At 33.0% G+C, this 27,172-nt stretch overlaps 1 protein-coding gene across 2 annotated transcripts; it reads right to left on the reverse strand.

Annotated features, from left to right (window-relative positions):
* Positions 1–121: 121 nt before the first annotated feature.
* On the reverse strand, positions 122–26,801 carry LOC115887200. Of its 2 annotated transcripts, none has more exons than XM_030906554.1 (17): positions 26,613–26,801; positions 20,333–20,528; positions 18,255–18,956; positions 18,018–18,161; positions 15,493–15,617; positions 14,291–14,465; positions 14,056–14,209; positions 10,059–10,241; positions 7,117–7,373; positions 4,787–4,958; positions 2,760–3,017; positions 1,949–2,074; positions 1,689–1,775; positions 1,240–1,374; positions 903–1,177; positions 371–651; positions 122–311 (listed from the first exon to the last, which is right to left on the reverse strand). In XM_030906554.1, the coding sequence occupies exons 1-17, from the start codon at positions 26,662–26,664 to the stop codon at positions 190–192; spliced, it is 3,444 nt and encodes a 1,147-aa protein (XP_030762414.1). In that variant the 5' UTR covers positions 26,665–26,801; the 3' UTR covers positions 122–189. The 2 variants fall into 2 exon arrangements, with proteins under 2 accessions (XP_030762414.1, XP_030762415.1); XM_030906555.1 differs by lacking the exon at positions 7,117–7,373 and adding an exon at positions 8,318–8,574.
* Positions 26,802–27,172: the final 371 nt, after the last annotated feature.

Here is a 27,172-nt window from a genome sequence, read left to right on the forward strand (position 1 = left end):
CAAATATACAGAAAAATTCAACAGGACCGTATTGAAGATATTTTATATTTATATTTCTTGTAATTGTGTAATAAGTTTTAGTGAAATAAACTATATCAGGGTATAAAAAAGAAGACGGATGTTTCTTGATCGATTTTATTTTAAAACTGTAACAAGTTATATACAGAGTGTCGTTAAATTATGTGTTTTTTACAAAAATAAATATCTTACATAGCTAAATATAACTGATAGTACTATAGTGAGGTCAGTCCATTCTGGGTAACTTTTGGTAGCTGCGGATGATCCAAAAATAAAACTACTCTTTCGAGAACCTGTTATAACAAAAATTTGGTTATTTTTGTATATAAAATCAATCAAAATAAAATCATACTTTTTTCATTTGGATCTCTAACTCCACACAACTTATACGATATCTTAGATTTTCTTTTTTCTTTGATATAACCAGGGATATACAGGGTTGGACTCTCCAGACGACCAATGGAGAGTAACCTGTTGAAGTCTTGCTCTAGTTTGCTCGCTATTGGTCCTTTAAAGTGCAACAAGATCTGCACGCATTCGTTACTATGAAGGGTCTTGGTTTTCCTACTGTCAACTGTCAAAAACCATTCGGGTATGCCCATTACTTCCCTGATATCTTCGATAAATTGTGCTCTGTAAAAAATAATTGTTATTTATTATTATTTGTTTAATCTATTAGTGAGAGCAATTTGACTCGTTTGGCTAGTTTTGCCACGCCAACTCAGAGCCAACTGAGCGAGTATATTGTAGATATTAGTTTAGTTTTAATCATCTGCTGATGATCCTAACATGGTTAGCGAAACGCGCGTCGAGTGTAAAAGTAAGATTGTTTTGGTGTATTGTGGTGATTTGGTGTTTTATTTTGATGATATTTATATACTTACACGACAAATCTAGGAGGTTTTTCGATATTGGCATACTTAATAATGTCATAATCGGGTTCGATATTGGCGCAGGCGTATCTCTCGCCGCGTCTATCCGGACTGAGGATGACGATAGACCTGCCCACTGCGCTGACGTCACCTTCGAGCGGGAAATTTGAATCGACAAAAACTTTTCTTTTCAATCCTATGTCGATGGTGCCTAGTCTGGCTGACAGATCACCCACGTAGCATCTTAGTGGGTTTTCTGGACCACATTCTTGACGGTAGAGTTCATCCTGATACAAAAAAAAATGTCAGTGTCCTCAAAAAATATGGAGTAAAATAAAAAACTTCTTACATTGAGAGGGTCTGCAAGTTGGGTGTAGAACGGGTTCCAGACGTATCCCCCTGCTACGCAACGGGTGTTTTGAGTTTTGACAGCTGCGTCAACGCCTACAGGGTTGACATAGATGGCCCAGTTGTGGTCCCGAGTCTAAAAATAGAATAAAAGTTTTGTTATTGCATACGAGTATGGTCTTGTTATTTTTTAACCGATGTGTTACTTAATAATGTATGTTACAAGTTAATGTTTTGAATTTATGGTATATAATCTCATGGAAAAATAAGGATATCTAGAAGAGTTCTAATCTAATATATTTATTACAATCGATATACGTTCTGAGTTTTATTTTGCAATGGTGCCACATTTCACAGAAACATCATTAAATAAAAAAAAATTATTTAATGGGCAGGAATATTTTATTTTTTATTTATTCAACTGTAGTGTGTATAAGAAAAATTACTTACAATATTTCTGTCATTCTTTCCTGGATGTCTTAATTTAACTTCAACAGTTGTATCACTGCTACTGCCATCGTTATAAATGAGTTGTTTCTGAAAATCAATATACAAGCATTATAAAAATGATTCGAATTTTGACATATATTAATTATTTTATGTAAATCCAGACATTTTTACTTCATTATATTTATTTTAGTTTGCGGGATTTCATTAACTACACAAGATTTTGTTTAAAATAGTATAAAATAAAACTGGAAGATCCTTACCATTTTCATATATCCATAAGCGTACCCAGAGGGATGATGGAACGATGCAATAGCCCTAATTTCCCTTGCCTCAGAAGGGCTGTAGCCCCTTTCTATGGTGGAACATACCCATCTTTTATTTCCAGCCTAAAAATGAACACAATCCCTTCAAAATTATGACCAATACATTGGATGTAAAACTTATGACTTTATAGACATATAAAACAACAAATAATTGTAGCTTTTTAAAATATATTTTTCTCTTTAAGACATTATTTAAATTTTTCTTCTTATATACCACAAATTTTTGTTTTTATATTCTATCATTTTGTATTCGAAATTTCCCGCTGCTGCTTCAGGTGGCAGCTTTACTGTAAAAATGTCAAGTTGCCACATTTATTTATTTATTTCCTGACATTGTCATTCGTTTTGACACTTTAATTTTGTTTTAAATGAATTTTGTTGTGATACTTTAAGTTTAAACATTTTTACTAGCAGACCTTGCAGTCGAACATTGTTCTTTTAAGAACCATTTTTAGTGCGAAGTGTACAAGATAGCTTAATAGCCGTAAAAAACTCATCGCAAATGTATAAGAATATTTTGAACGGGAAAACGGCAGTAATGACCCTTTATATCCCTTAAGTGCTGTTAAGAAGGTGAGTTTTGTTGATGTTAATAATAACTGTTTATATATTTATATCAATTTATTTTTGTTCGTTAAAATATTTTGACTAAAAGAAAATATGTAAAAATGGGCAACGCTGTGCCGGCCAAGCTTAACCACGTCACTAAAAGTTTAATTGATATGAACTATATATTTTTTTTTCTTACTTTCTTGTGTATTATAATCGATCTTCCTAGGATGCTTCTAGGTCCGAACAGCGGCAACATCGTATCATTGTAGGCGTTTTTATAAGAAGTAGCGTTGTCCAAGTTTCCAAACTTTCCACTAAGATCGCCCATCTCGTACTGATCAGGAGTACCATGGTACTTCGTCGGTGATGATGTAGGATCTACATTGAGCGGGTTCCAGTGGCCGTAGAGTGTAGATTCCTCGCATGGAAACTGTAGATTTTCTTCTACAGAAGTCTAAAAAAAGATAAAAAATTAAATTAATAGTTACAAATTTTACTTCATTCCTGAAAAAAGTTTTTTTGAAGAAAGAGTTTTTGGTATTTTGACAGTCAATTTTTAAAGTAGTTCTTGACTGAACAATCTCTATATAAATAAGTAACTATACAAACAGTACCTGTTTAACGTTAGTTATATCACAGATTAGGTATACTATATGTATACAGATAAAAATCTTATCCCTAATTCGTGGAACGAAAATTGTTTTTTATGACGATGAGCAAACGAGTAAAATTTCCTGTGCGCAAAAATAAACTCGCGTAAAATAACAATAAGCAGCGTAATAGAGAGATATCGGTAAACAGAATAGCGTGCATGGACGTTAATAAGGCCAGGAGTTAAGGTGTACGCGCACTGAATCGGTACCAGTCCGGCGAGAAACGGCGAAGGCGGTGACTCGACTATCGTAGATAGGTAGAGGTATGAATCTGGCCTCTACAGGCCGAAATGTTTTAATGGACGCCGGCGCCGCGGCCGTCTATATGTACGATGGTCGCAGTCGCTTTTGCTGGTCGGTCCGATCCGATGCAGTGCGCGCCCTCCTTTATTTCTTTTACGTGAGGTGGTATTAACTCTCTTCATTTGTAGTTATCGGATCGGAAAGAATTATTCTGTTCGCGTCGCGTCCGCTATTTAAACTTAACCTAACTTTGAATTTAAAACTTTGAAATTGTTTTGTTTACTAGGTATTTTAAAACTAAAGGGCTAAAGTGCTTATTTCCAGCGCTTTATTGTTCAACGTCTGCCAGTGGGTTTAGGGCAACAAATTGCCTTAGAAGGGCTAAGTCGTCATCTGCTGTAAACCTAAGCCTCTTTATGGTAGAACTAGACACAGAAGACCAATCTTTATAGGTTCTTTAATATTGGAAGAGGTGGAATCCATATTTTGGGCCATATTTATTTAACTATAACTAATCCCAGTTACTTAAATATCAAATTAGCTAATAGAAACGGTTGTCAAATACCCGCACATGCCCATTTAAGCAATTTTTAAACGTTATTATAGCGCTTGGTGTAATTCAAGAGCAGTCAACCTTACCGTTCTTGGGTGTAATTGATCCGCAAATTACGTCAGGCGGTAACGTTATTAGCGGGCGTTGCGTTAAAAATTGACTCGCGCATATTGTAACCATGATAAGGTACGTGTAAATACTGCATGACGCTATTCGATTTTTTCGGAGTACTTATGGAAGAAGCTCAATCATATTCAAATCTAGAATGCCACTTTATCTAAAGAAGAAAACATTCGACCAATGTGTACCATTAGTCATGACCTCTGCATGCGAAACCTGAACACTTTAAAACGGACATTATAAGGAAACTGCAGGTCGCACGACGTTCAATAGAATGAAATTTGCTAGGAATAACCAAGAAAGACCGTAAAATAATAGAGTGGATATGACAAAAGACCCAGGTAATAGATGACATTCACAGAATCAAATCACTCAAGTGGCAGTGGGCAAGACACCTGGCAAGAAGTACAGACAACAGATGGACCACAAAAATTACAGCATGGCACCTAAGAGGTATTAAGAGACGTAGAAGAAGACCAATCCTAAGATGGGACCACGATATTAGGAAATTAGCAGGAATTACTTGGACCTGCATAGCCAACAATAGACAAGAATGGACCCAACTACAAAAAGAGTATCTAAATATGTGAGGGATGCTATACACCATAATTTGAAATGGTTGAATATACTGGAAATGATAATAATGATACTTACTATATGGACGTGGTAACCACTTGCTCCTTGTAATCCATCCAAACCGACTTCAACATCCGTTATGTCGTACTCAGTTTGTTGGAAAAATTCGATTTTTCCTTTAACTGTCAAATCGACGCCATTTGGAAACCAGTCTCGAGCCACTGCTTTTCTTCTGTATACTCCTCCAATTCTGTTGATGAATTAAAATGATAGAAAAAAACCGTTATTGTCATATATGTATATCTCTTATTTGGACAGACTATACATATAACATACAAATAGTTCAATATATGTTGAATTTAGTTTAGGTACCTAAACAACCTTATACAAAATTGCCTTTATTTTTGACACTGAACAAAATAGTGATTTCGACTTGAAATACTCGACATTTTGTACTTTGTTGAATGTATTTCTTATACTTTTTTTCCATAGCAACTGTTAAAATTGCCTTATATCCATGGTACAAAGAATACAAGGTATGATCGATAGTGGCTCCAATTTCGTTCAGTGCGCGCATACCACCTGTGACGTCACTAGGAAAATAATGAATAAATAAAAAATATAGAAAGTTGACAGGAGATCTGCATTTTTGGGGTTATGGTTAAGAATTGTTTATTTTTAAGACTTTTTAGTTCGTTTAATTTAATAATTACTAAAACCAGCAGTTCCAAAAATATATTTAAAAATAATAATTATCTATTAACATGGATTTGGACGATAGGTAAGAATACTAAATTTATTTCTATATTCGGTATAAAATTGTTTATTAGGTTTTTAGTTTGCGATGTTTATGGTAAATAATTTTCATTTTCATTGCCTCTGAATTCACATGAGGACAGAGTTGAGGATATCTATGGAAAAGTAACCACAAGAGGAATTGTTACATCATTTAAAAAATATTGGGAAGTTTATTGTTTCCCATCGAAAAGTAGAAAATGCCAATGCAGATGAACGTATTGTAATTGTGATAGAAGTAATTCTAAGGGTGAAGTTTATTATAATTAGTGGAAGTAATACCAAGGGTGAAGTTTATTATAATTAGTGACCTCTGCTTCTTTTTATATGTAGAAGTTTCTGGTTTTGAGAATAAATCGGTTGAACGACACCCAAAATTTAAAGGAAGTATTTGCATACCCAGAATATGCCCATCAAGGATTATATAGCTCAAATTTCCTTTAATGGTAGGCAATTATTCAATGCAAATTAACTTTTTAAGTGACTAAAATATTAAATAGTTTACAATATGGTATATCACTAAAAATATATTACTTTTAGGTACAATTAGGGCCCGATACATTTCAAAAAGTAGAATATTATTTTATATTAAATGAGGTATTGTACTAACAATCAATTTATATTAATAACGGAGATTAAAAAATAACAGAATAAATAGTTCTTTTTTTTATACTACAAAAATAAACTATAGAATACAACAGTATTTAAAAAAATAAATAAAAATTGATGTTCCGGCCGAGATTCGAACTCCGGTTCAATGACGGTATATAAACAAAAAAAACAGGTTTATAACAATATCTTGACGATTTGAACTGGCGCGCGGACCGTGCTGACCAATAGCGCCTGTTATCACCTGTGACGTAGCGAGCATCCTGCGCAACATCATACCTTGTATTCTTTGTACCATGCCTTATATCTATCAAAAATAGTAGATAAAATAGTACTTTAACCACAAGGGTAGATTAAATAATACTTTGACAGCGAGGATAGGTTAAAAACTTTATTTCTTCTCGCACGTTTTTTAATTCCTTCCATTTTTGAAAATTTTTGTATTCCTTTTCATAAGTTATTCGGGATTTAAATGGAAGTAGTTTGGATATGGCGTCAGCCTGAATATCTGTTGGTAACTTACTTATTTTGTTTTGAGCCATTTCTGGCTCCAATTCAATCAGCAATCGACACGGAAGAGAATTAAAAAATATTGACTCAAAACTGACAACTAAAGAGACACCTTTATTTATTTGTCAAATTATGTACATAGAAACCAACGCCAACCCAGCACAATATTTTTTCTACTCCTAATAAATTCCGTGAAATAATAATTTCTGAATATTTTTTAAAACGTAAGTCGCTATGGAAAAAAATATTGTTTTATACACGACGATAAAATTGCATTATCGTCTTGTATAAAAAATAACTATTATGGGTACCCTGAATATTTAAACAATTACTATAAAAAAATAGTGTAAACCTCTTTTAAAAGATATGCAACATAAATGAGAAAGCCTTACAAAGCTTTGGAATATTTGCCACTTCCAGATTTTATTATATTTTCCTCTTAATGAGACAACACTAATTTTGTATTTTTTACACAAAAAACACAACTTTTTTACCTGGAACAGGCCAGTCGTTCTCCTCTAGCCTTAGGTCCGTGATCATCATACAGCACAAAACTTTTTCCCAAGATGCTATGAGGTCCAGTCAGTGGCAAAGAAGAATCTGTCCAAAGTTTTCTGGAAATCCTGTCACTATCCACTATTTTTCCAGATATTTCCATAGTGCCTTGACGTTTGGAGAGGTCTCCTACTCTGCATAACCCTATGGCGTCTAAGTTGCATTGTTCCACAGTTGATGTGTTGTCATAGTCGATCTAGAAATTAGTATCAAATCAGTTAAAGTCAAATAATGTTAATAGAGGAAATTTTGTGTACAAAAATAAGGTACCCAAGATATACATACCAACAACTTCAACTACTTCAAATAATAAAGGCATTTTGAAAAAGCAATTAAAAGATAAAAAACGCTGCCAAGACTATTAAAATGTTGATCTAATAACAATTTGACGTTTATACTATTACGTCAAAAGCAACTTTTTTCCAAAGCCTACCATGACTTCGCTGAATCATCGTTTCTTGTTTACTGTTATTAATATCTCATTTATTAGATATTAATACATCTGGTATTATGGTATTCTGGTATTTCGTCGATTTAAAATAAACTAACTGTTTCTATCTTATTTTTTTGTTAGAATGGGCATAATCAAGTGGGCTACTGATACTGTGTTGTAAAAATATGGTAATTAAGGGCTTATTTTTTGGTGTTTATTATAATTTTGCTAATATCTTCGGTTTGAAAGAAGATATCAAGATGCGGTTTTCGCTGACATTTTAAGCTTTTACTACTCTTTACTATCAGCTAAAATTACATATACTATCGTATTTAATTTTTTTGAAAAAACGCGCTATGTTTGTTAAATTGTAAGAAAGCGCGTCCTAGCGTCTACGTTAAATTCCGTGAAATAATAATTTCTGAATATTTTTTAAAACGTAATCGCTATGGAAAAAAATATTGTTTTATACACGACGATAAAATTGCATTATCGTCTTGTATAAAAAATAACAATATGGGTACCCTGAATATTTAAGCAGGTACTATAAAAAAATAGTGCAAACCTCTTTTAAAAGATATGCAACATAAATGAGAAAGCCTTGCAAAGCTTTGGAATATTTGCCACTTCCAGATTTTATTATATTTTCCTCTTAATGAGACAACACTAATTTTGTATTTTTTACACAAAAAACACAACTTTTTTACCTGGAACACGCCAGTCGTTCTCCTCTAGCCTTAGGTCCGTGATCATCATACACCACAAAACTTTTTCCCAAGATGCTATGAGGTCCAGTCAGTGGTAAAGAAGAATCTGTCCAAAGATTTCTGGAAATCCTGTCACTATCCACTATTTTTCCAGATATTTCCATAGTGCCTTGACGTTTTGAGAGGTCTCCTACTCTACATAATCCTATGGCATCTAAGTTGCATTGTTCCACGTTTGATGTGTTGTCATAGTCGATCTAGACATGAGTAGCAAGTCAGTTAAAGTCAAATAATGTAAATAGAGGAACTTTTGTGTACAAAAATAAGGTACCCAAGATATACATACCAACAACTTCAACTACTTCAAATAATAAAGGCATTTTGAAAAAGCAATTAAAAGATAAAAAACGCTGCTAAAACTATTAAAATGTTGATCTAATAACAATTTGATTTTTATACTATTACGTCAAAAGCAACTTTTTTCCAAAGCCTACCATGACTTCGCTGAATCATCGTTTCTTGTTTACTGTTATTAATATCTCAATTATTAGATATTAATACATCTGGTATTATGGTATTCTGGTATTTCGTGGATTTTAAAATAAACTAACTGTTTCTACTAATCTTATTTTTTTGTTAGAATGGGCATAATCAAGTGGGCTTCTGATACTGTGTTGTAAAAATAAGGTAATTAAGGGCTTATTTTTTGGTGTTTATGATAATTTTGCTAATATCTTCGGTTTGAAAGAAGATATCAAGATGCGGTTTTCGCTGACATTTTAAGCTTTTACTACTCTTTACTATCAGCTAAAATTACATATACTATCGTATTTAATTTTTTTGAAAAAACGCGCTATGTTTGTTAAATTGTAAGAAAGCGCGTCCTAGCGTCTACGTTCAAAACTTTATTATTATTATTTTTATGGTATAATATAGAGTAAGAAACGCTCTTTTAAACGAGCCCTCGTTTATTGGATTCTGATCATCCAGTCCGGAGTTATTCAAATTTAAATATAGCTAGATCTAACCTTCCCCCTCCACTTTATTTTAGCAGATAGGGAAAAATAGTTCTAATAAAAAAAATACCCAAAATTTACTGAAGATTATGCAGATATTATTTATAGTACCCATTATGTAGGCAAAATTCTGTAAAAATTCTATTTTTTTATTTTCCATAACAGTTGCGCCCTCTAGCGGCCGTTTTACAAACTTGAAAATAATTTCCAGCAATTTCTCATAGCCCCTTTAGTTATAAATATTTTTTTTCGTAAGCCCTATGGCTAATACTTTCCGAGATACAGTCGAGAGCTATTCTTAGTGGGACACCCTGTACAACCCAGATGTAAACAGAGAAATGCTTGGCTTTTTGGGCATATTTTTAAAAAACCATAATTTTCTAGAGCTTTTCGATATTATAACATTCTTTCTTATTTTTATTGATTTCTTATTACAACATTTTAATGAACAGTGCTTTCCATAAAATGAATAAAATGAAAAATATACGAATTAATATAGATGTACTGATTTCTTTCGAAAATCGACAACTATGAAACTATGAACCCTTCCCGGACACAAACGGTACATTGTGAGCCAGGAAATTGTGGAGAGAAACAAGCCCTATAACATAGGATACAACATTTTAATGAACAGTGCTTTCCATAAAATGAATAAAGGAAATACAAATGTAGTAAAAAAACAATGTTTATAAATATGAGAGGAAAATATTTGGACCTTTAGCTACCTTATAAGGATTATAGACATCTCCAGCGCTTATGCATCTATTCTGCCAATCGTAGAAATCCTTTCCTGGAGGTGTTTCGTGAATTGCCCACCTGTGATCAGCTGAATTGTTCAATTGAGCACCATCAGCATGCACCAAGTACTCGGTGAGAATAGTAGTGTCTTCCCAGGGTTCATCTTTCACCTAATTTGTAAATACAGGCATCAATAAATAAATACACTTAAAATATCCATAGAGTGTCTCATTTATAAAAATATATACCTGAAATTTGTACGCTATTTTTGGTAAAACACGGTGGCCTCTCATACGCCGCGGAGGCTCCAAGGAGAACAACAGTTTGTATTGAAATTAAATTTCGTGAGCACATGTAGGTTAATTCAGAGCTCTTTTTAAAAATATAGAGAGTTCTATAGGGTGTCGTCCAAAAAAGTTACATATCAAATTTGTGTTTTTTGTAACGGAACACCCTATATTGATTTTCGGATTCTGGGAGAAAAATAAAGGTGCGGGTTTTATAAGAGAAGTATATGACTAATATCTGAGGTTTTTGATGTATTTAATATTTTCTAGACATAAAGAAAAAATTTTAATTACAATAAAGCTACCTAAATTGGAATTTACCCGGTATAACCTAATATGTAGTTAAATTAACCAGGGCCGTATCTAGACCAAAATTTCGGGGGGGTTGGCTTGAGGGGGGGTACAAAAGCTGCTAGGAAAAAAGCATAATAAAAAAATCGCTTTGGGCTACACTCAAATCTTAATTGAAAATAAAATTTTAAAAAAGTAACAGGTAAAAATTATTAATCTTAAAGGAAAAACTGGTCTTTTTCCTGGAAAAACGATTGACTACCTCTTCGATATCGATATTTATTTCTCTATGTACGCTTAATAGAGCAAGTCCTGTCAATCGCTCCTGACCTGTTAAAAGTATGAATTATCTTGAGTGTATTCTGAATATTTCTAAGATTCTAAAAATAGTGGAATTGTTTGTAGTGCTTTTTTTGCAAATTGTTCATAATAACTGTCATGATGGATACAGAGCCAGCTTTGTTTGTTTGCTCTGTTCTGTTTTATGCCATATTTTTATTTTGAAACGTTTCCTTCTATTTTTTTATAATGTTTTATATTTAAAAAATCAGTGGCATTATTATAAGATATAAGACTATTCGGCAATATTCCGCATGGAAATTAGTATCCGTTCAATGCTTAAAGTCTCCAGCATTGGAATATGCACAAAAATCTTGCCAATATTTGCCACTGCAAAAAAAAAACATTGATTTAAATAGATTCTTAAAGGAAATAGTCTTTACCCTATTAACACCCATCCTCGCTCAAATATCGTCTATAATATACAAATTACTTTCTTGTTCTAGCATCCTCATCGAGTTGCTTGGTTTTGCACAGAATGGCCCTATTTGATCGGTGGAAAAGGTTTCAGAGTAGAGGAAAAAATATTGTGTAGGAAAAACAAAATGGGGTTCCATATTAGCAACCTCTCCTCTAATTAATAATTAATATTACTAGCAAAAAAGCAAAAAAATCATAAAACATAATTTTGGCCAACTTTTAGTTCTTAATACCCCCTGTGCGCCGTCGGCGCGTGCAAAAGCAGAAATAGGTTTTTTTCTAAATAATTTTTTTTTTGAAAATTCGGAATTTTTTGAAAATATTTTTGGAATTGTTTTGCAATTTTTTTTAGTTTTTATTTAAAAAAAATAATTTCTTGATAATATGGTAACATAGGTAGTAGATTAAATTTATAAGAAAGAAAATCCAGAAAAGAACCAGTGGTTCTCAAACAAATCTCGAAGTATTGGAAAGAATATGTAAGGACCAAGAACTATTGACTACAATAAAACGACGGAAAGCAGCATATTTTGGTCATATTTTTCGAAATAACAAATATAGTTTCCTACAGTTGATCGTTGAGGGAAAGATTGAAGGACGACGAGGCATCGGGCGTAAACGGTTTTCCTGCTTGCGGAATTTGCGCCAGTGGTTTAATATAGGAGAGGCAAGTGCAATTATCCGTTTGGCTCAAGACAGGCAGGAATTCCAATTGATGGTCGCCAACCTCCGATGAGGAGAAAGCACATGAAAAAGGTTCTCAAAATTTTAGCAAAAAATCATTTTTTTTTTAGAAATTTTCAAAGTAAAATAACTCCGTTATTTTGGACTTATTTGAAAAACGATAAAGAGAAAATATGTTTCTTTTATCGAGATCTACCACCCTTTAAAATACTTGCACTTATTTCTGGGATACCCTGTTTATAACAATACACGTGATGCGTATACGCAAAGTTGCGAACGATGTCAAGAATAGGTACCCAGATTGGCGCTGGCTACCAGAAAGCGGCAAACCTGTTTGCACTGTGTTCGCACACTTACGTAGGAAGTCCTTCAATCGTCTTATGCCGCAACCGCACATGCGGGCTCTGATAGCAACAACACAGAGACGAGCGCTCGTTCTCGTCGTCGATCGAGTCGCCGAACTCCGACTTCCTCATCCACACACATAGGAAATCGGCGAAGCCCCGATCGGAGATCGCCGAATATGTGCGGTTGCGGGCATTAGGATTGAAAAAGACCTTTCTGGTGTAGCTGTTGACACTGGTAGAGTTGCTAGGATCATTAATAAAATGTATATATTTGGAAATATACACTGGTTACACTCCGATTATCGTTTCGATGGCGTTTTTAGGTCGGTCGACTGCAGGTAGCTGCTTCCATTTTTGCCGCTACAAGTCTAGTTCTGCCGCTAAAGTGTCATAGTCCAAGAATTCTTTGTCTAATAGCAGAACGATAACAAACGTTAATCACGTTAATGACCAGCAAAACACACAAAATTCAAAATCTTGTCCTTGTCAAACTTGCTGTTTTAAACACTTGGATGTTGAAAGTCGAAAATCGAAAATGACATTTCTTTTCAAAGTGGAAAAGGGATGTTAGGGTGTATAATGTATATTCATCAATGACTAAAGAATACAAGGACAAATAGCACCCGAGATCAAACTGTGACCATTCTTCCAAACAGTGCCGTCTTCCAACAAATTACCATTGTAATAAAGTTTATACAAAGTTCACTACACACAACCAACTATTAAAAATCGCTAAAATTGTCGCTGATGACCAGCTGATGATGTCTAAAAAGTTGGCGTCTAAGGTCACAAATTCTGCTGCAGCCCGTATATGGGCGTTACATGTCCTTGTATTCTTTAGTCATTGATATTCATCCATCTTCTTCTTCTTCTTTTTTGTTTCGTTCTTACTTACTTACTTAATGATCATTACTTTTTAAAAATTTTCGGCCATAATTTCGGGGGGGGGGGGTTGAACCCCCCAAAACACCCCCCCAGATACGGCTCTAAAATTAACTATTGTAATAGGTTTATAACTAGTTTTTATTCTGTCATAATTAAAATATGTTTTAAACGTGTATCTTTTTATTACTCTTGAGTATTTTACTCTACAATCTTTAATAATTTTTGTTAAATTAACAAAAGGTACATATATCACAGCCACCCTAGATTTTTTCAAAAAATAATAATATAATCAAATAATGGTTACTGTAATTAAATATCAAACTATACAAGGTCAACTAAAATTTAGGTAGCTGTTATCGAAATTTAAAATTTACTCTTTATTTTCACAAAATGTGAAATAAGTATGTCAAAATCCTTAGATTTTAGGTATATGCTTCTTTAATAAAACTTACCTTTATTTTTTTCCTAGAATCCGAAAATCAATTAATATATAGGGTGTTCCGTTAGAAAAAACACAACTTTGATGTGTAACTTTTTTTGGGGACGTCCTGTGTAATTCTATATATTTTTATAAAATGCTTTCAGTTAACCTACATATGCTGCCAAAATTTTATTTCGGTATAAACTACCGGTCTCCTTGGAGCTTCCGCGACGTATGAGAGGTGCCACCCTGTATGTAATTTTTTTGCATCTCAAAAAATAAAGCTTGTAAAATATGAAACAAAGTTTACCTGTCTCATTATCAGTCTTCCTACTGTTGGATATCTGAACACCACCTGAGCTGTGAATATCTGCTTTTGGTACATGAAATTAGCTTCATACAAGCTTATACTACCACAAATCCAAGGTTCTTCAACTATCTCCGTTGTCGGATACTGGGTGTTTCTACATAGGACCATCAAAAAATTATTTAATCATACGTATTAAATAAACAAATTCAAACAAGTATAAAAATGAAAATCTTACTTGTATATGACAAAAGATCGATGTATGATAGAGTAAGTACCCTGCAAAGGTAAAAATACATCCCAGAAAGTACCGTTCAGTTCTTGGCCACCGGGTACAAGCATAGATGCGTTGTTTCTACTGAGTAGTTTTCCGGAAAGGTCTCCAATTGGGTACTGATCCTGTGTACCATATCCTAAAATATATTTTTTTTACGTTATACCGTATGATCGAAAAAAAACCGGTGTCAAAGACGGCTGGGGAATGACAATCGATAATAATTTTGGCGAGGTCAATCTCTAGACATCATTTACTAAAACTGACATAAAACTTGTCAAAAATAAACACTAATTATAGAATGATTAAAAAAAGATAGAACGTTTTCAGACACAGAAACCTATTTGCTATTATCATCGATTGTCCTTCCCCAGCTGTCCTTGACGCCATTTTTTTCGATTCTATGGTACATGCTCCATATTGCTAGGGAAATCTCTTAAATTGAGAAATATTTCCCTCAATGGCAACATTGTTTGACCATTTTTTAGCAACTTAATTAAAAATCTACAAAATAAAACAATATTGACAAAAGTAACTTCAAAATTTCACTATGTGGAGTTTGGAGGAAAATATATTGTGATATATCACTGAAAAGAGACGTTTAAGCTTTGCTTATACAGGGTAAGTCTTAATAAGTGCAAATATTTTAGGGGTAATATATTTCGAAACACAAATATGAGTTTTTTTCGCGAAAAAACATTTGAAAATTTGGAATTTTTTGAAAAAAAAATTGGAATTCCTTTTTAGTTTTGATTAAAACACATAATTCCTTGATAATATGGCAATATAGTTGGTAGATTAAATTTACAAGAAAGAAAACCCAGAAAAAATCCGGTGATTCTCAAAATTTAAGCAAAAAATTATTTATTTTTGGAAATTTTCAAAATAAAATAGCTCGGTTATTTTGGACTTATTTGAAAAACGGTAAAGAGAAAATATGTTTCTTTTATCGAGATCTACTAGCCCCGAAAATATTTGCACTTATTTAAGACTCACTCTGTATTTGGCAAAAAAAAATTAAATTTGATTTTTCCAAAAAAATATAATAATGTAACATCCATTTAATAAATCTCGATTTTTTTTTAATTTTTTTAAAAATATAGAGTGCTCTAATTGGAAAAAAAAATGTATAAAAAACTGGATTTTGAAATAAATTATTTACTTACCGTTAGGAGGGACTGTCCTGATGTCAGTCTGTCTCGGATTATAGACAAACTTAGTTGTCAAACAAGCATTCTCATTTTGACCTACAGATTTCGCTGGTTTGATAGGCAGCTCATGAACTTTGTACCTAAAGTATTACATAGAGTATATTACAGGCAGGGACGTAGCAACAGGGGGTGCAAGTGGTGCGGCGCACCAGGGCCCGGGGTCCGAGAGGGGCCCGACGCGGTTTGGAAACTGCTAAGAAAGACATTGCAGAAATGAAGAACAGTCGAACAGTTCCGAGGAAGTTATAAGTGAAGCACCTGATTTAGCTCGTGGTTGGGGAATTAATCCAAGATTTAAAGAACACAGGATCCGCAAAGTAAAAAAGACCAATTCGATGAGTTATCATGTGATGACTATTCAACGTCAACGTTAGACATTATTATGTCACAACTCAAACATCGATTCAAAGGGTTAAATAGCGTAGTTGAAAGATTTTAAGTACTTTTTCCTTTGGTCCTGAGAGTTCATTCTGATGCTGATTTGGTCCTCCTATCTGAAAACCTGATCAGCTTTTATTCCAATGATCTATCATATTCATTTGCTGAAGAAATTGTTTCAGGCGAGTTTACAAAGATCAAATAAATGCAGACATTTTCAGTTAATGACTTGGCGAAGTTAGTTATTTGCGATCAAATGATCTTCAGTTCATTCACAGAAATCTGCTGTGCTTTTATCCTTTTTCTAACAATTCCTGTATCGGTAGCGACTTCCGAGAGATCATTTTCAGTCTTAAAATTAATTAAGAATTATTTAAGAAATAAAATGTCGCAAAACAGACTCTCCAGCTTGGCAATTTTATCAATAGAAAACGAGACAGCCAGAAACTTGGATCTTAATAGAATAATTTCATTGTTTGCCAATCGAAAAGGCAAGTAAGGTAGAGTTTTTTTCAGCATAGAAATAACTATAAATTAGTTAATAAGTAATAGTTTTGTAGTTTAATATTTTTGTTACTACATTTATTACTACTCGCCATACATTTTTGTGCAATAAATGTGTTATTTTATTTTTCATTGTTTTTTTATAATGAAGAAAAGGGCCGGCTGGTGGTCTTGCACCAGGGCCCGGGTTCGACTTACTACGTCCCTGATTACAGGGTTATCCATGCTACTCAAAGCTATTTTGTAGCTAATTTTATAAAAATACAGCACACTTTTTAATGACTCATTTCTCTAAGTTTATAGAATTAAATATGCACTGAAATTTTTTGATTTTACTGTATATTGTGTTGCACTAATCTATACTAACATATAAAATCCTTAAGTGACTGACATACTGATTAATCACGATCTTGCTCAAACCACTCAACGTAAGAAGCTCAATTTTGGCATACAGATTGATTCTAGGGTGAAGAGGTTCGATAAGAAGGGATTTTTCGAAATTCCAGTTCCAAGAGGGTAAAACAAGGGTAAAACCACCCCTCAAATATTACAATATTTTTTATTTAAAAAACGGTGAAGTTTCCGTAAAAACGCTTAAACACGTATATTTTATTTTGTTTTTTACATATTTTAAGATTTTTTAAAAATGTATACAGGGTGTTTCGAAAAATCTGGTCATTGATTAATCACGATCCTGCTTAAAGCGCTTGACGTAAAAAGCTGATTTTTGGAAAACAGATTGACTTTAGGCTGTAGAGGTCCGATAAGAAGGGATTTTTCGAAACTCGAATTCTAAGGGGGTGAAACTATCCCTCAAATATTAAAATATTTTTTATTTAAAAAACGGAAATTTTTTTCGGAAAAACTCTTAAACACTTATATTTTATTTTGTTGTTTTACATATTGTAAGATTTTTTATAAATTTATACAGGGTGTTTTATAAAATATGACCATTGAGTAATCACGATTCTGCTTAAACTGCTTGACGTATAAAGCTGATTTTTGGCAAACGGATTGACTGTGAGGTGTAGAGGTTCGATAAGGAGGGGTTTCTCGAATCTCAAATTCCAAGAGGGTGAAAACGCCCCTCAAATATTACAATATTTGTTATTTAAAAAACGGTTAGTCTTTCGGGAAAACGCTTGGACAAGCATATTTATTTGTTTTTTTTACATATTTTGAAATTTTTTAAAAAATCAAACAGGGTGTTCCAAAAAGTTGGGTAATTTCTTAACCACGATTCTGCTTAAACTGCTTGACGTAAAAAGCTTATGTTTGGCAAACGGATTTTTCGAAAGTCAAATTCCAACGAGATAAAACTACCCTTCAAATATTACCAAGTTATATAATAATATCGCCATACTGTTTTTTCTCATGCTGACATAAATGTGAGAAAATTTTATCCAGTTTGTATGTTAATGGAAATTCTTGCTTTGCTTTATCATCACCATTACAAATGATTAATTCGACGCGAACGAAGTCGCTGGTAAACGCTAGTAGAAATAATAAAAAACAAGCGTTGGGAAGACATACTTTTTAGTCCTATCCAAAAGAAACATTTCTTAACATAAAATAAGTAATATTTGTGTTTTTCTCACCCAGCAACAGTAGAACTGAACACAATTCGTGTTTCCAGATCACCTCTAGCTGTTGATAAGTTGAATTTCAGAAAAGTTGGCTCGAATCTGTTGTTCTGAGTCAGTCTGATGTCACCTTTGATGCCACCTGACTGAATAATAACCCTGCAGAAGTCCAAAAATATATTTATTTACAATTTTATAACTTAAAAAACGATTATGATAAATAAGTATAAAATTAAAACACTTAAACCTTACCTGGATGTAACTGGATGAACATATCTGATTTTGGCACAAGCCAAAAACACGTCTGGATGTTTTTTCTCGAAAATCACCACATATAGTCTTCTTTGAGGTCCAGCAAGGTCACTAGGCAGCAAAACCAAATCACTATCTCTATAAAGCGTTCTATACTTGTTCTTATTGTAGTTCGTCGAAATTTTTACTTTTCCCACTCTTAAATCTACATCCCCTGTAGAATTTCCAGGTCCTTTGTTCTCTGGATCAAACACTAACTGAAGAATATTACAGTTTTCATCTGATCGATCAGTAGAATCCAGAATATCAGTTACATAAATTTTCCAGGAATGCTCAGTGGAGCTCTGGTATTTCTCGTATTTTTCTTTATTGATTGAGTGATACAAATCAGTAGTTATTAGTGTCTCACTGTGAGTATTTTCAGTAGTATACCATCTAAAATAAACGTTCCCAGCTACAGGTGAGTTAAATCTTGCTACAGCAAGTTTTTCTTGGTTTTCCTCAAGTATGCTGATGGATCCGCATACTTTTCTGCCATTTTCCACTTCTTGTAGCATGATGGACTTGCCATAGATGCCATTTGGACCTGTGATTTGAATCTCCTCACTGGAAAAATCACTGGTTTTGTTGTCGGGTATCACCAAGTAACCGAAAATGTCATCGAGGGTTATGAGGTTTTTGCCTATTCGCTGTTCTGAGCATCTGTTTTGAAAGAAAAAAAAAATATAATAGGCTGGTCCAAGCTGTATTTCGGAAACTTCGGCAGAATATTCTGCAGATAAAAATAAGTAAAAAAGTTCGTATAAATGTATGTCCTAAAATGCTTAGTTTCGGAGATACAGGGTGTAAAAGTTTTATTTTTATTTCGTTTTTTTTTCCAAAAGTAACGTCAATATTTGGATGGAAATTGGTGTCTAGGTTTTTTTTGACATGATAAATTTGATTTTGATGTCAATATGACTCCTACTTGTAGAGGGCGCCACCTACATATTTTTTAACTCGTTTGAAAAGTAATAACTTTTCGTCGTAATAACTTTTTAAATAACTTTTTAAATACGAGTCATATTGACATCAAAATGAAATTTCTCATCTCAAAAAACTCCCAGACACCAATTTTCATCCAAATATTGACATTACTTCCGAAATTATTTGGAAAAAATCGAAATAAAAATGGAATTCTACACCCTGTATCTCCGAAGCTGATTATTTTAGGACATACATTTATACGAACTTTTTCACTTATTTTTATCTACAGAATATGCAGCCGAAGTTTCCGGAATACAGTTCGGACCAGCCTGTATAACATATAATTTTCACTAGTAATACCACTAGAGGTCAAATTATTTCCGGAAATTTTTCCGGAGTCGAAGACGAGGGATAATTTTCTAAAAATATTCATGAGCGAGAAAAAATGTCCAGATTTAATTTGACCTCGTGTGGTATATTCGGTAAGAAAATTCCACACCAAATTGTGTTTGAAAATCAAATAATTAAAATGTATTTTTCGATTTTTGGTCGAATTGATTATTTAGTTACTATGACAACTAAGTGACACCCATACCTAAAAGCTATTTCAGTTTTGAAGCTGTCAAGCGGCACGGCTTAAAAAAATGTTTCGCTTCGGTCATGAAAGCAAAGAAAATATTCGCCAGGAGATTAAGCAGTTGACATCCGCGAATACCAGGAAATCGAAGTCATACGTATGGAAGCAGTTTACAAACTTTCATCTCAGCTTTGTAATTGAAATGTATCAAAATTATCATGTAAACAAATAAAAACCAGACTCTCAAAAAGATATTCTGTCATTATAAACGTCAAAAAATTTCCAGTATAATTCGCTGTTGGGTGCCCACAAGAAAAAAATTTTCACTAAAATTTATCCGTTGCCATGCTGATTTGTCAAAAGAATACGTTTTGATTGGTTAAAAATTACAGGTGTGGAATTTTCATGAAAATTTTTACGTGTGATACTATATTGGTAAAATATCTAATATATATAAGCAAAAACTTGAGATAGAGCTGTCTCTAAATAAGGACCACCCTGTATTATGTACTTAAGTCATAAGAAATATTCATACCTGTTTTCGATTTGGGTGTAGTCTACAGGGAATTCTGTAATATACCATGCCCATACAGAATTTGGGAACTCTAGCGTTGGTTGTAGATCAGTTTCGATAGTGACATTATCTCCATCTTTGGTGAAGGTTATGGTGCCGTGGAGCCCATTTTCTGAGAGGTAGCTTCTTAGAACTAGAGAGGTACTTTGTTGTATGCCTGAAATGAAAAAAAAAAAATGAAATCGGATACTACACTGACGGACATCTACACTGCGCATCACATCTGCATAGGGTATCCCATTTTCGTGTGGTTTATGGAATTTCTCGTTTATGAATAGAGATACAATGATGCCATTTTCACATTACTTTTTTATGAAACTACATTGTGAGACAGGAAATTGTAAAGAGAAACAAGCCCTATAACATAGGATACAACATTTTAATGAACAGTGCTTTCCATAAAATGAATAAAATGAAAAATATACGAAATTATATACATGTACTGATTTCTTTCGAAAATCGACAACTATGAAACTATGATCAAATGTCCTTGTCTCAAACGGTACATTGTAAGACAGGATATTGTAGAGAGAAACAAGCCCTATAACACAGGATACAACATTTTAATGAACAGTGCTTTCCATAAAATGAATAAAATGAAAAATATACGAAATAATATACATGTACTGATTTCTTTCGAAAATCGACAACTTTGAAACTATGATCCCTTCCTTGTCTCAAACGGTACATTGTGAGACAGGAAATGATAGAGAGAAATAAGCCCTATAACATAGGATACAACATTTTAATGAACAGTACTTTCCATAAAATGAATACAATGAAGAATATACGAAATAATATACATGTACTGATTTCTTTCGAAAATCGACAAAATCTTTCGAAAAACTATGAAACTATGATCCCTTCAGAACATTTTAATGAACAGTGCTTTCCACGTGTCTTAGCCTCCTTAGTTTCTGAAATACAGGGCAAATTTATGATGCGCAGTAGTGAACAGATGTTGAATACCAGATATGATGCGCAGTAGTGAACACAATGTCTACCGACAGCCAGACGGTTTGAACTCTGTTCATGAAAGCATAGCAAAAGATGTTTTATTAAAGAACCAGCTTTCTTAAAATTCTTTCTCGAAAACTAGCTCTTAGACTATAAGTAAAACAGCGAAATCGTTATGGAAATGAAAATATAAAATGACACCGATCACAAGCAAATCGTATATCCGATGAACAGAGGCATTAAAATGCAATAAATTTAAAAACTGCGTTATTTTCTAACCAATCGAAGACTTTAAATTCAACCAATAAAATTAATATCGTATCATCGTATCGTCGGATAACGGATGCATAAAAATCAAGCTTAAGCCGTATGTGAATGTGTAAATAAAGCTTAAGAGGACATACCTACATATTGGGTTAAATTTTCTCACGAGAAACTATATTGTACATGTTAAAACTCTCCCTTTCAGAAGATTTCGCGGCAAAGTAAAACGAAGATTCTGTTAAGAAAAGAAGAATAAGTTCCCCTCTTAATACGCGTCAATCTTGTTTCCGTGAATTTCGCATTGTTATGTGAAAAATGCGTGCTACCTGGGACGCATCAATTCGATTTTTTGCCGAAACGGTAGAAAAAAGAGACAGACAATAGACATCAAGGTCAGTTACGAAATTGTAAATATAACGGTTTTCAGATTGTATTATGGCGATTGTGATTTCCTTTAATTTTTCTTTAATCTGTCTATTTTTACTGTATCCCCATTTTTTTGTATAAGTATGATAGATCATTGCATTTAGGAGGTAATAAACTTTTAAAAAATTCAGTAAAATATTCAGGTTTGTATTTAAAAAAAATTAAGTTGATAATAGTATGTCGAAAACGAAAAGTCAGATTGAAAATCTAATAACATCAACTTGTAGAGCAGGAAAAATAGCAATGGGAATGTAAAATTTGTATTGTCATATCTTTTCTAATATAGCAAAAAAAATAAAAAACTAAATCGGGAGAATTCAGTTTTTCCCATCAAATATTTTCTGAAGTGTTCGGATTTTTTAGAATTCGAAATTAATAATCTTTGTGTTGCAATTAATAATCTTGGACACCGTGTATATAACGTTAGGATTAAGTATGATTCTGGTGCTGGGGGTATAAATTCGTTATTAAATAACATTATTATCATCAAAAGAATATAGTAAAACCGAATTATAACGAGAAAACTTTCCTGGACTGGGTCGTTTTGAACTGGATGGCATGTTTGCATCAGCAGTTTACCATTAGCTGAAGAAGTATGATTCTCATGCTGGGGGGTATAAATTCCTTATTAAGTAACATTATTATCATCAAAAGAATATATTAAAATCGAATTATATCGAGAAAACTTTCCTGGACTGGGTCCTTTTGAACTGGATGGCATGTTTCCATCAGCAGTTTACCATTAGCTGAAGAAGTATGATTCTCATGCTGGGGGGTATAAATTCCTTATTAAGTAACATTATTATCATCAAAAGAATATATTAAAACCGAATTATAACGAGAAAACTTTCCTGGACTGGGTCCTTTTTAACTGGACGGCATGTTTGCATCAGCAGTTTATCATTAGCTGAAGAAGTATGATTCTCGTGCTGGGGGCTATAAATTCGTTTTTAATAACATTATTATCATCAAAAAAATATAGTAAAACCGAATTATAACGAGAAAACTTTCCTGGACTGAGACCTTTTGAACTGGATGGCATGTTTCCATCAGCAGTTTACCGTTAGCTGAAGAAGTATGATTCTCGTGCTGGGGGGTATAAATTCGTTATTAAATAACACTATTATCATCAAAAGAATATATTAAAACCGAATTATAACGAGAAAACTTTCCTGGACTGGGTCCTTTTGAACTGGATGGCATGTTTCCATCAGCAGTTTACCATTAGCTGAAGAAGTATGATTCGCATGCTGGGGGTATAAATTCCTTATTAAGTAACATTATTATCATCAAAAGAATATATTAAAACCGAATTATAACGAGAAAACTTTCCTGGATTGGGTCCTTTTGAACTGGATGGCATGTTTGCATCAGCAGTTTACCATTAGCTGAAGAAGTATGATTCTCATGCTGGGGGTATAAATTCCTTATTAAGTAACATTATTATCATTAAAATAAAATAGTAAAACCGAATTATAACGAGAAAACTTTCCTGGACTGGGTCATTTTGAACTGGATGGCATGTTTGCATCAGCAGTTTACCATTAGCTGAAGAAGTATGATTCTTATGCTGGGGGTATAAATTCCTTATTAAGTAACATTATTATCATCCAAAGAATATATTAAAACCGAATTATATCGAGAAAACTTTCCTGGACTGGGTTCTTTTGAACTGGATGGCATGTTTGCATCAGCAGTTTACCATTAGCTGAAGAAGTATGATTCTTATGCTGGGGGGTGTAAATTCGTTATTAAGTAACATTATTATCATCAAAAGAATATATTAAAACCGAATTATAACGAGAAAACTTTCCTGGACTGGGTCCTTTTGAACTGGATGGCATGTTTGCATCAGCAGTTTACCATTAGTTGAAGAAGTATGATTCTCATGCTGGGGGGTATAAATTCCTTATTAAGTAACATTATTATTATCAAAAGAATATATTAAAACCGAATTATAACGAGAAAACTTTCCTGGACTGGATCCTTTTGAACTGGATGGCATGTTTCCATCAGCAGTTTACCATTAGCTGAAGAAGTATGATTCTCATGCTGGGGGTATAAATTCCTTATTAAGTAACATTATTATCATCAAAAGAATATATTAAAACCGAATTATAACGAGAAAACTTTCCTGGACTGGGTCCTTTTGAACTGGATGGCATGTTTGCATCAGCAGTTTACCATTAGCTGAAGAAGTATGATTCTCATGCTGGGGGTATAAATTCCTTATTAAGTAACATTATTGTCATTAAAATAATATAGGAAACCCGAATTATAACGAGAAAACTTTCCTGGACTGGGTCATTTTGAACTGGATGGCATGTTTGCATCAGCAGTTTACCATTAGCTGAAGAAGTATGATTCTCATGCTGGGGGTATAAATTCCTTATTAAGTAACATTATTATCATTAAAATAATATAGTAAACCCGAATTATAACGAGAAAACTTTCCTGGACTGGGTCATTTTGAACTGGATGGCATGTTTGCATCAGCAGTTTACCATTAGCTGAAGAAGTATGATTCTCATGCTGGGGGTATAAATTCCTTATTAAGTAACATTATTATCATCAAAAGAATATATTAAAACCGAATTATATCGAGAAAACTTTCCTGGACTGGGTCCTTTTGAACTGGATGGCATGTTTGCATCAGCAGTTTACCATTAGCTGAAGAAGTATGATTCTCGTGCTGGGGGGTATAAATTCGTTATTAAGTATCATTATTATCATCAAAAGAATATATTAAAACCGAATTATAACGAGAAAACTTTCCTGGACTGGGTCCTTTTGAACTGGATGGCATGTTTCCATCAGCAGTTTACCATTAGCCGAAGAAGTATGATTTTCGTGCTGGGGGTATAAATTCCTTATTAAGTAACATTATTATCATCAAAAGAATATATTAAAACCGAATAATAACGAGAAAACTTCCCTGGACTGGGTCCTTTTGAACTGGATGGCATGTTTGCATCAGCAGTTTACCATTAGCTGAAGAAGTATGATTCTCGTGCTGGGGGGTATAAATTCGTTATTAAGTATCATTATTATCATCAAAAGAATATATTAAAACCGAATTATAACGAGAAAACTTTCCTGGACTGGGTCCTTTTGAACTGGATGGCATGTTTCCATCAGCAGTTTACCATTAGCCGAAGAAGTATGATTTTCGTGCTGGGGGTATAAATTCGTTATTAAATAACATTTTATCATCAAAAGAATATATTAAAACCGAGTTATAACGAGAAAACTTTCCTGGACTGGGTCATTTTGAACTGGATGGCATGTTTCCATCAGCAGTTTACCATTAGCTGAAGAAGTATGATTCTTGTGCTGGGATGTAACAATTTCTTAATATATTGATATTGTATGACTTGATTTGATTTTTCTTTGACAAATCTAATTCAATTTTTATAGCAAAACTTTAAACATCTACAAAACTATAGTAGGAAAAAAATCCAGTATAATGTTGCTATATAATAATGTTAAATAATTAATTAGGGAAAATTTGTATTTGTTGCGATACTTGTGATAACTTGTGATAAATTAAACTAAGTAAGTAAAGATAATTTTTTAAAAAGTTCAAGAGAAAACAACAATAAATCAATAATTTTAATAAATTATCAACAGAAAAAAAAATAATTTCATTATATTTGAACCAGATCATAGCAATGAATATAAATAACTTTCACTATCTGTCAGTTTGTGCAATAGTTGGGTTTTACGAGTAAACTTACTATAATGAATACAGAATACGAAATACGAACATAGAATAGGTATAGAATTATATTTTATTCTTTTGTGATCCAACTGCCTGTTGATGTCTCTGAAGCTAGAGGCTATATAGAGCCCCTTAGAAGACATTTAATGAAATAATAATATATGAACAGTCAAATAAATACTTTATTCGATAAATCAATTAATAAATTATTAATTATTCTAGACTATAGGGATGCAAAGAAGCTTTAAAAAAAGAATGATGACAATAAATCAACGGTTAAAAGTCTATATGTCGGTCTCAGTTACTAACTGAGATACTTACTTACTAATAATAACTACATTTTCCATCTGAGTCTTGTCTATACATAACATTTTACATGTAAGTAAAATATTATGTATAGATAAGAGTCAGATGGAAAAGGAAAAAGAAGTCGAAAAGAAAAAACATACAATTTTACTAAAAATTGTATATTTACGGTTTAACTTTCATTTGTAAACTCAAAATAAGCTATCGTTTGGTAATAATCAATGTAAACAGTTTTGTAAAATTTCATTATTTGTGAATCTATGCAAAAATATTAGATTTTTAAATTCGCTTGATACGTTTTGACTGCCACGTAAAAACCTTACGTGTAGACGGGCCTTTATATTTATAATAGGGTTATACTCTTAAAACTAGTTTCTTTATTCCAATAACTTTTTACTTTAAAGAAGACTAAGTGAACTTTTTAAGACTCTTTCTGATTCGTCCTTGCATTATATTGAATAGAAAATTAATTTATTTGACTCGAACATTATGAATCACAAAATATACAAGAGTGCCTACGACATTGAAAGAAAAATAAAACAAGTTTTCGCCACATATTTAACTCACCTAAAACTAACACAGTGCAAACGAAAACATTAAACAAACCCACTGCTTTCATTGTAGCGAATTATCAAGTTAACAATAGTTTTTCACAAGTTTCTACAGTCATTTTATCGCGGGAAATTCCGAGTTTTCTCGAACGACGTTTCGCTATCACACTAATTTCGTCTTCCTCAGGCGAATTGCGATCGAAAACTGGACTCTCGAGTACAACTGAAGAATGGGCAGGGTCCCCTCGAAGCGGGTTCTTTCAGTGTTGAATAGAAAGCGTTATTTTCGCGATCGATAGTTATAGCACTGACTATACGTAATTTTTACAGTTAATTTTGTAAAATACATTCATAGAAAAAAATTATATGAAGTTATGATTTTACAAGAGTGATTTTTTTTTCAATCTGGCAACTAGTTATGAAAAGTGCCAATAACTGGGATCCTCAGTGGACAAATTCACGCTTAATTACTCCTAACTGTGTCACGGATAAATAAATATCTTGCTCTAATATACAGTACTAACGTGTACCCGCGATTTCGTTCGCGTCGAATAAATCATATTTCAAAATATGTAA

Source organism: Sitophilus oryzae, unplaced genomic scaffold (assembly GCF_002938485.1).
Source record: "Sitophilus oryzae breed Bouriz unplaced genomic scaffold, Soryzae_2.0 scaffold_555_pilon_pilon, whole genome shotgun sequence".
Classification (NCBI taxonomy): Eukaryota; Metazoa; Arthropoda; class Insecta; order Coleoptera; family Curculionidae; genus Sitophilus; species Sitophilus oryzae.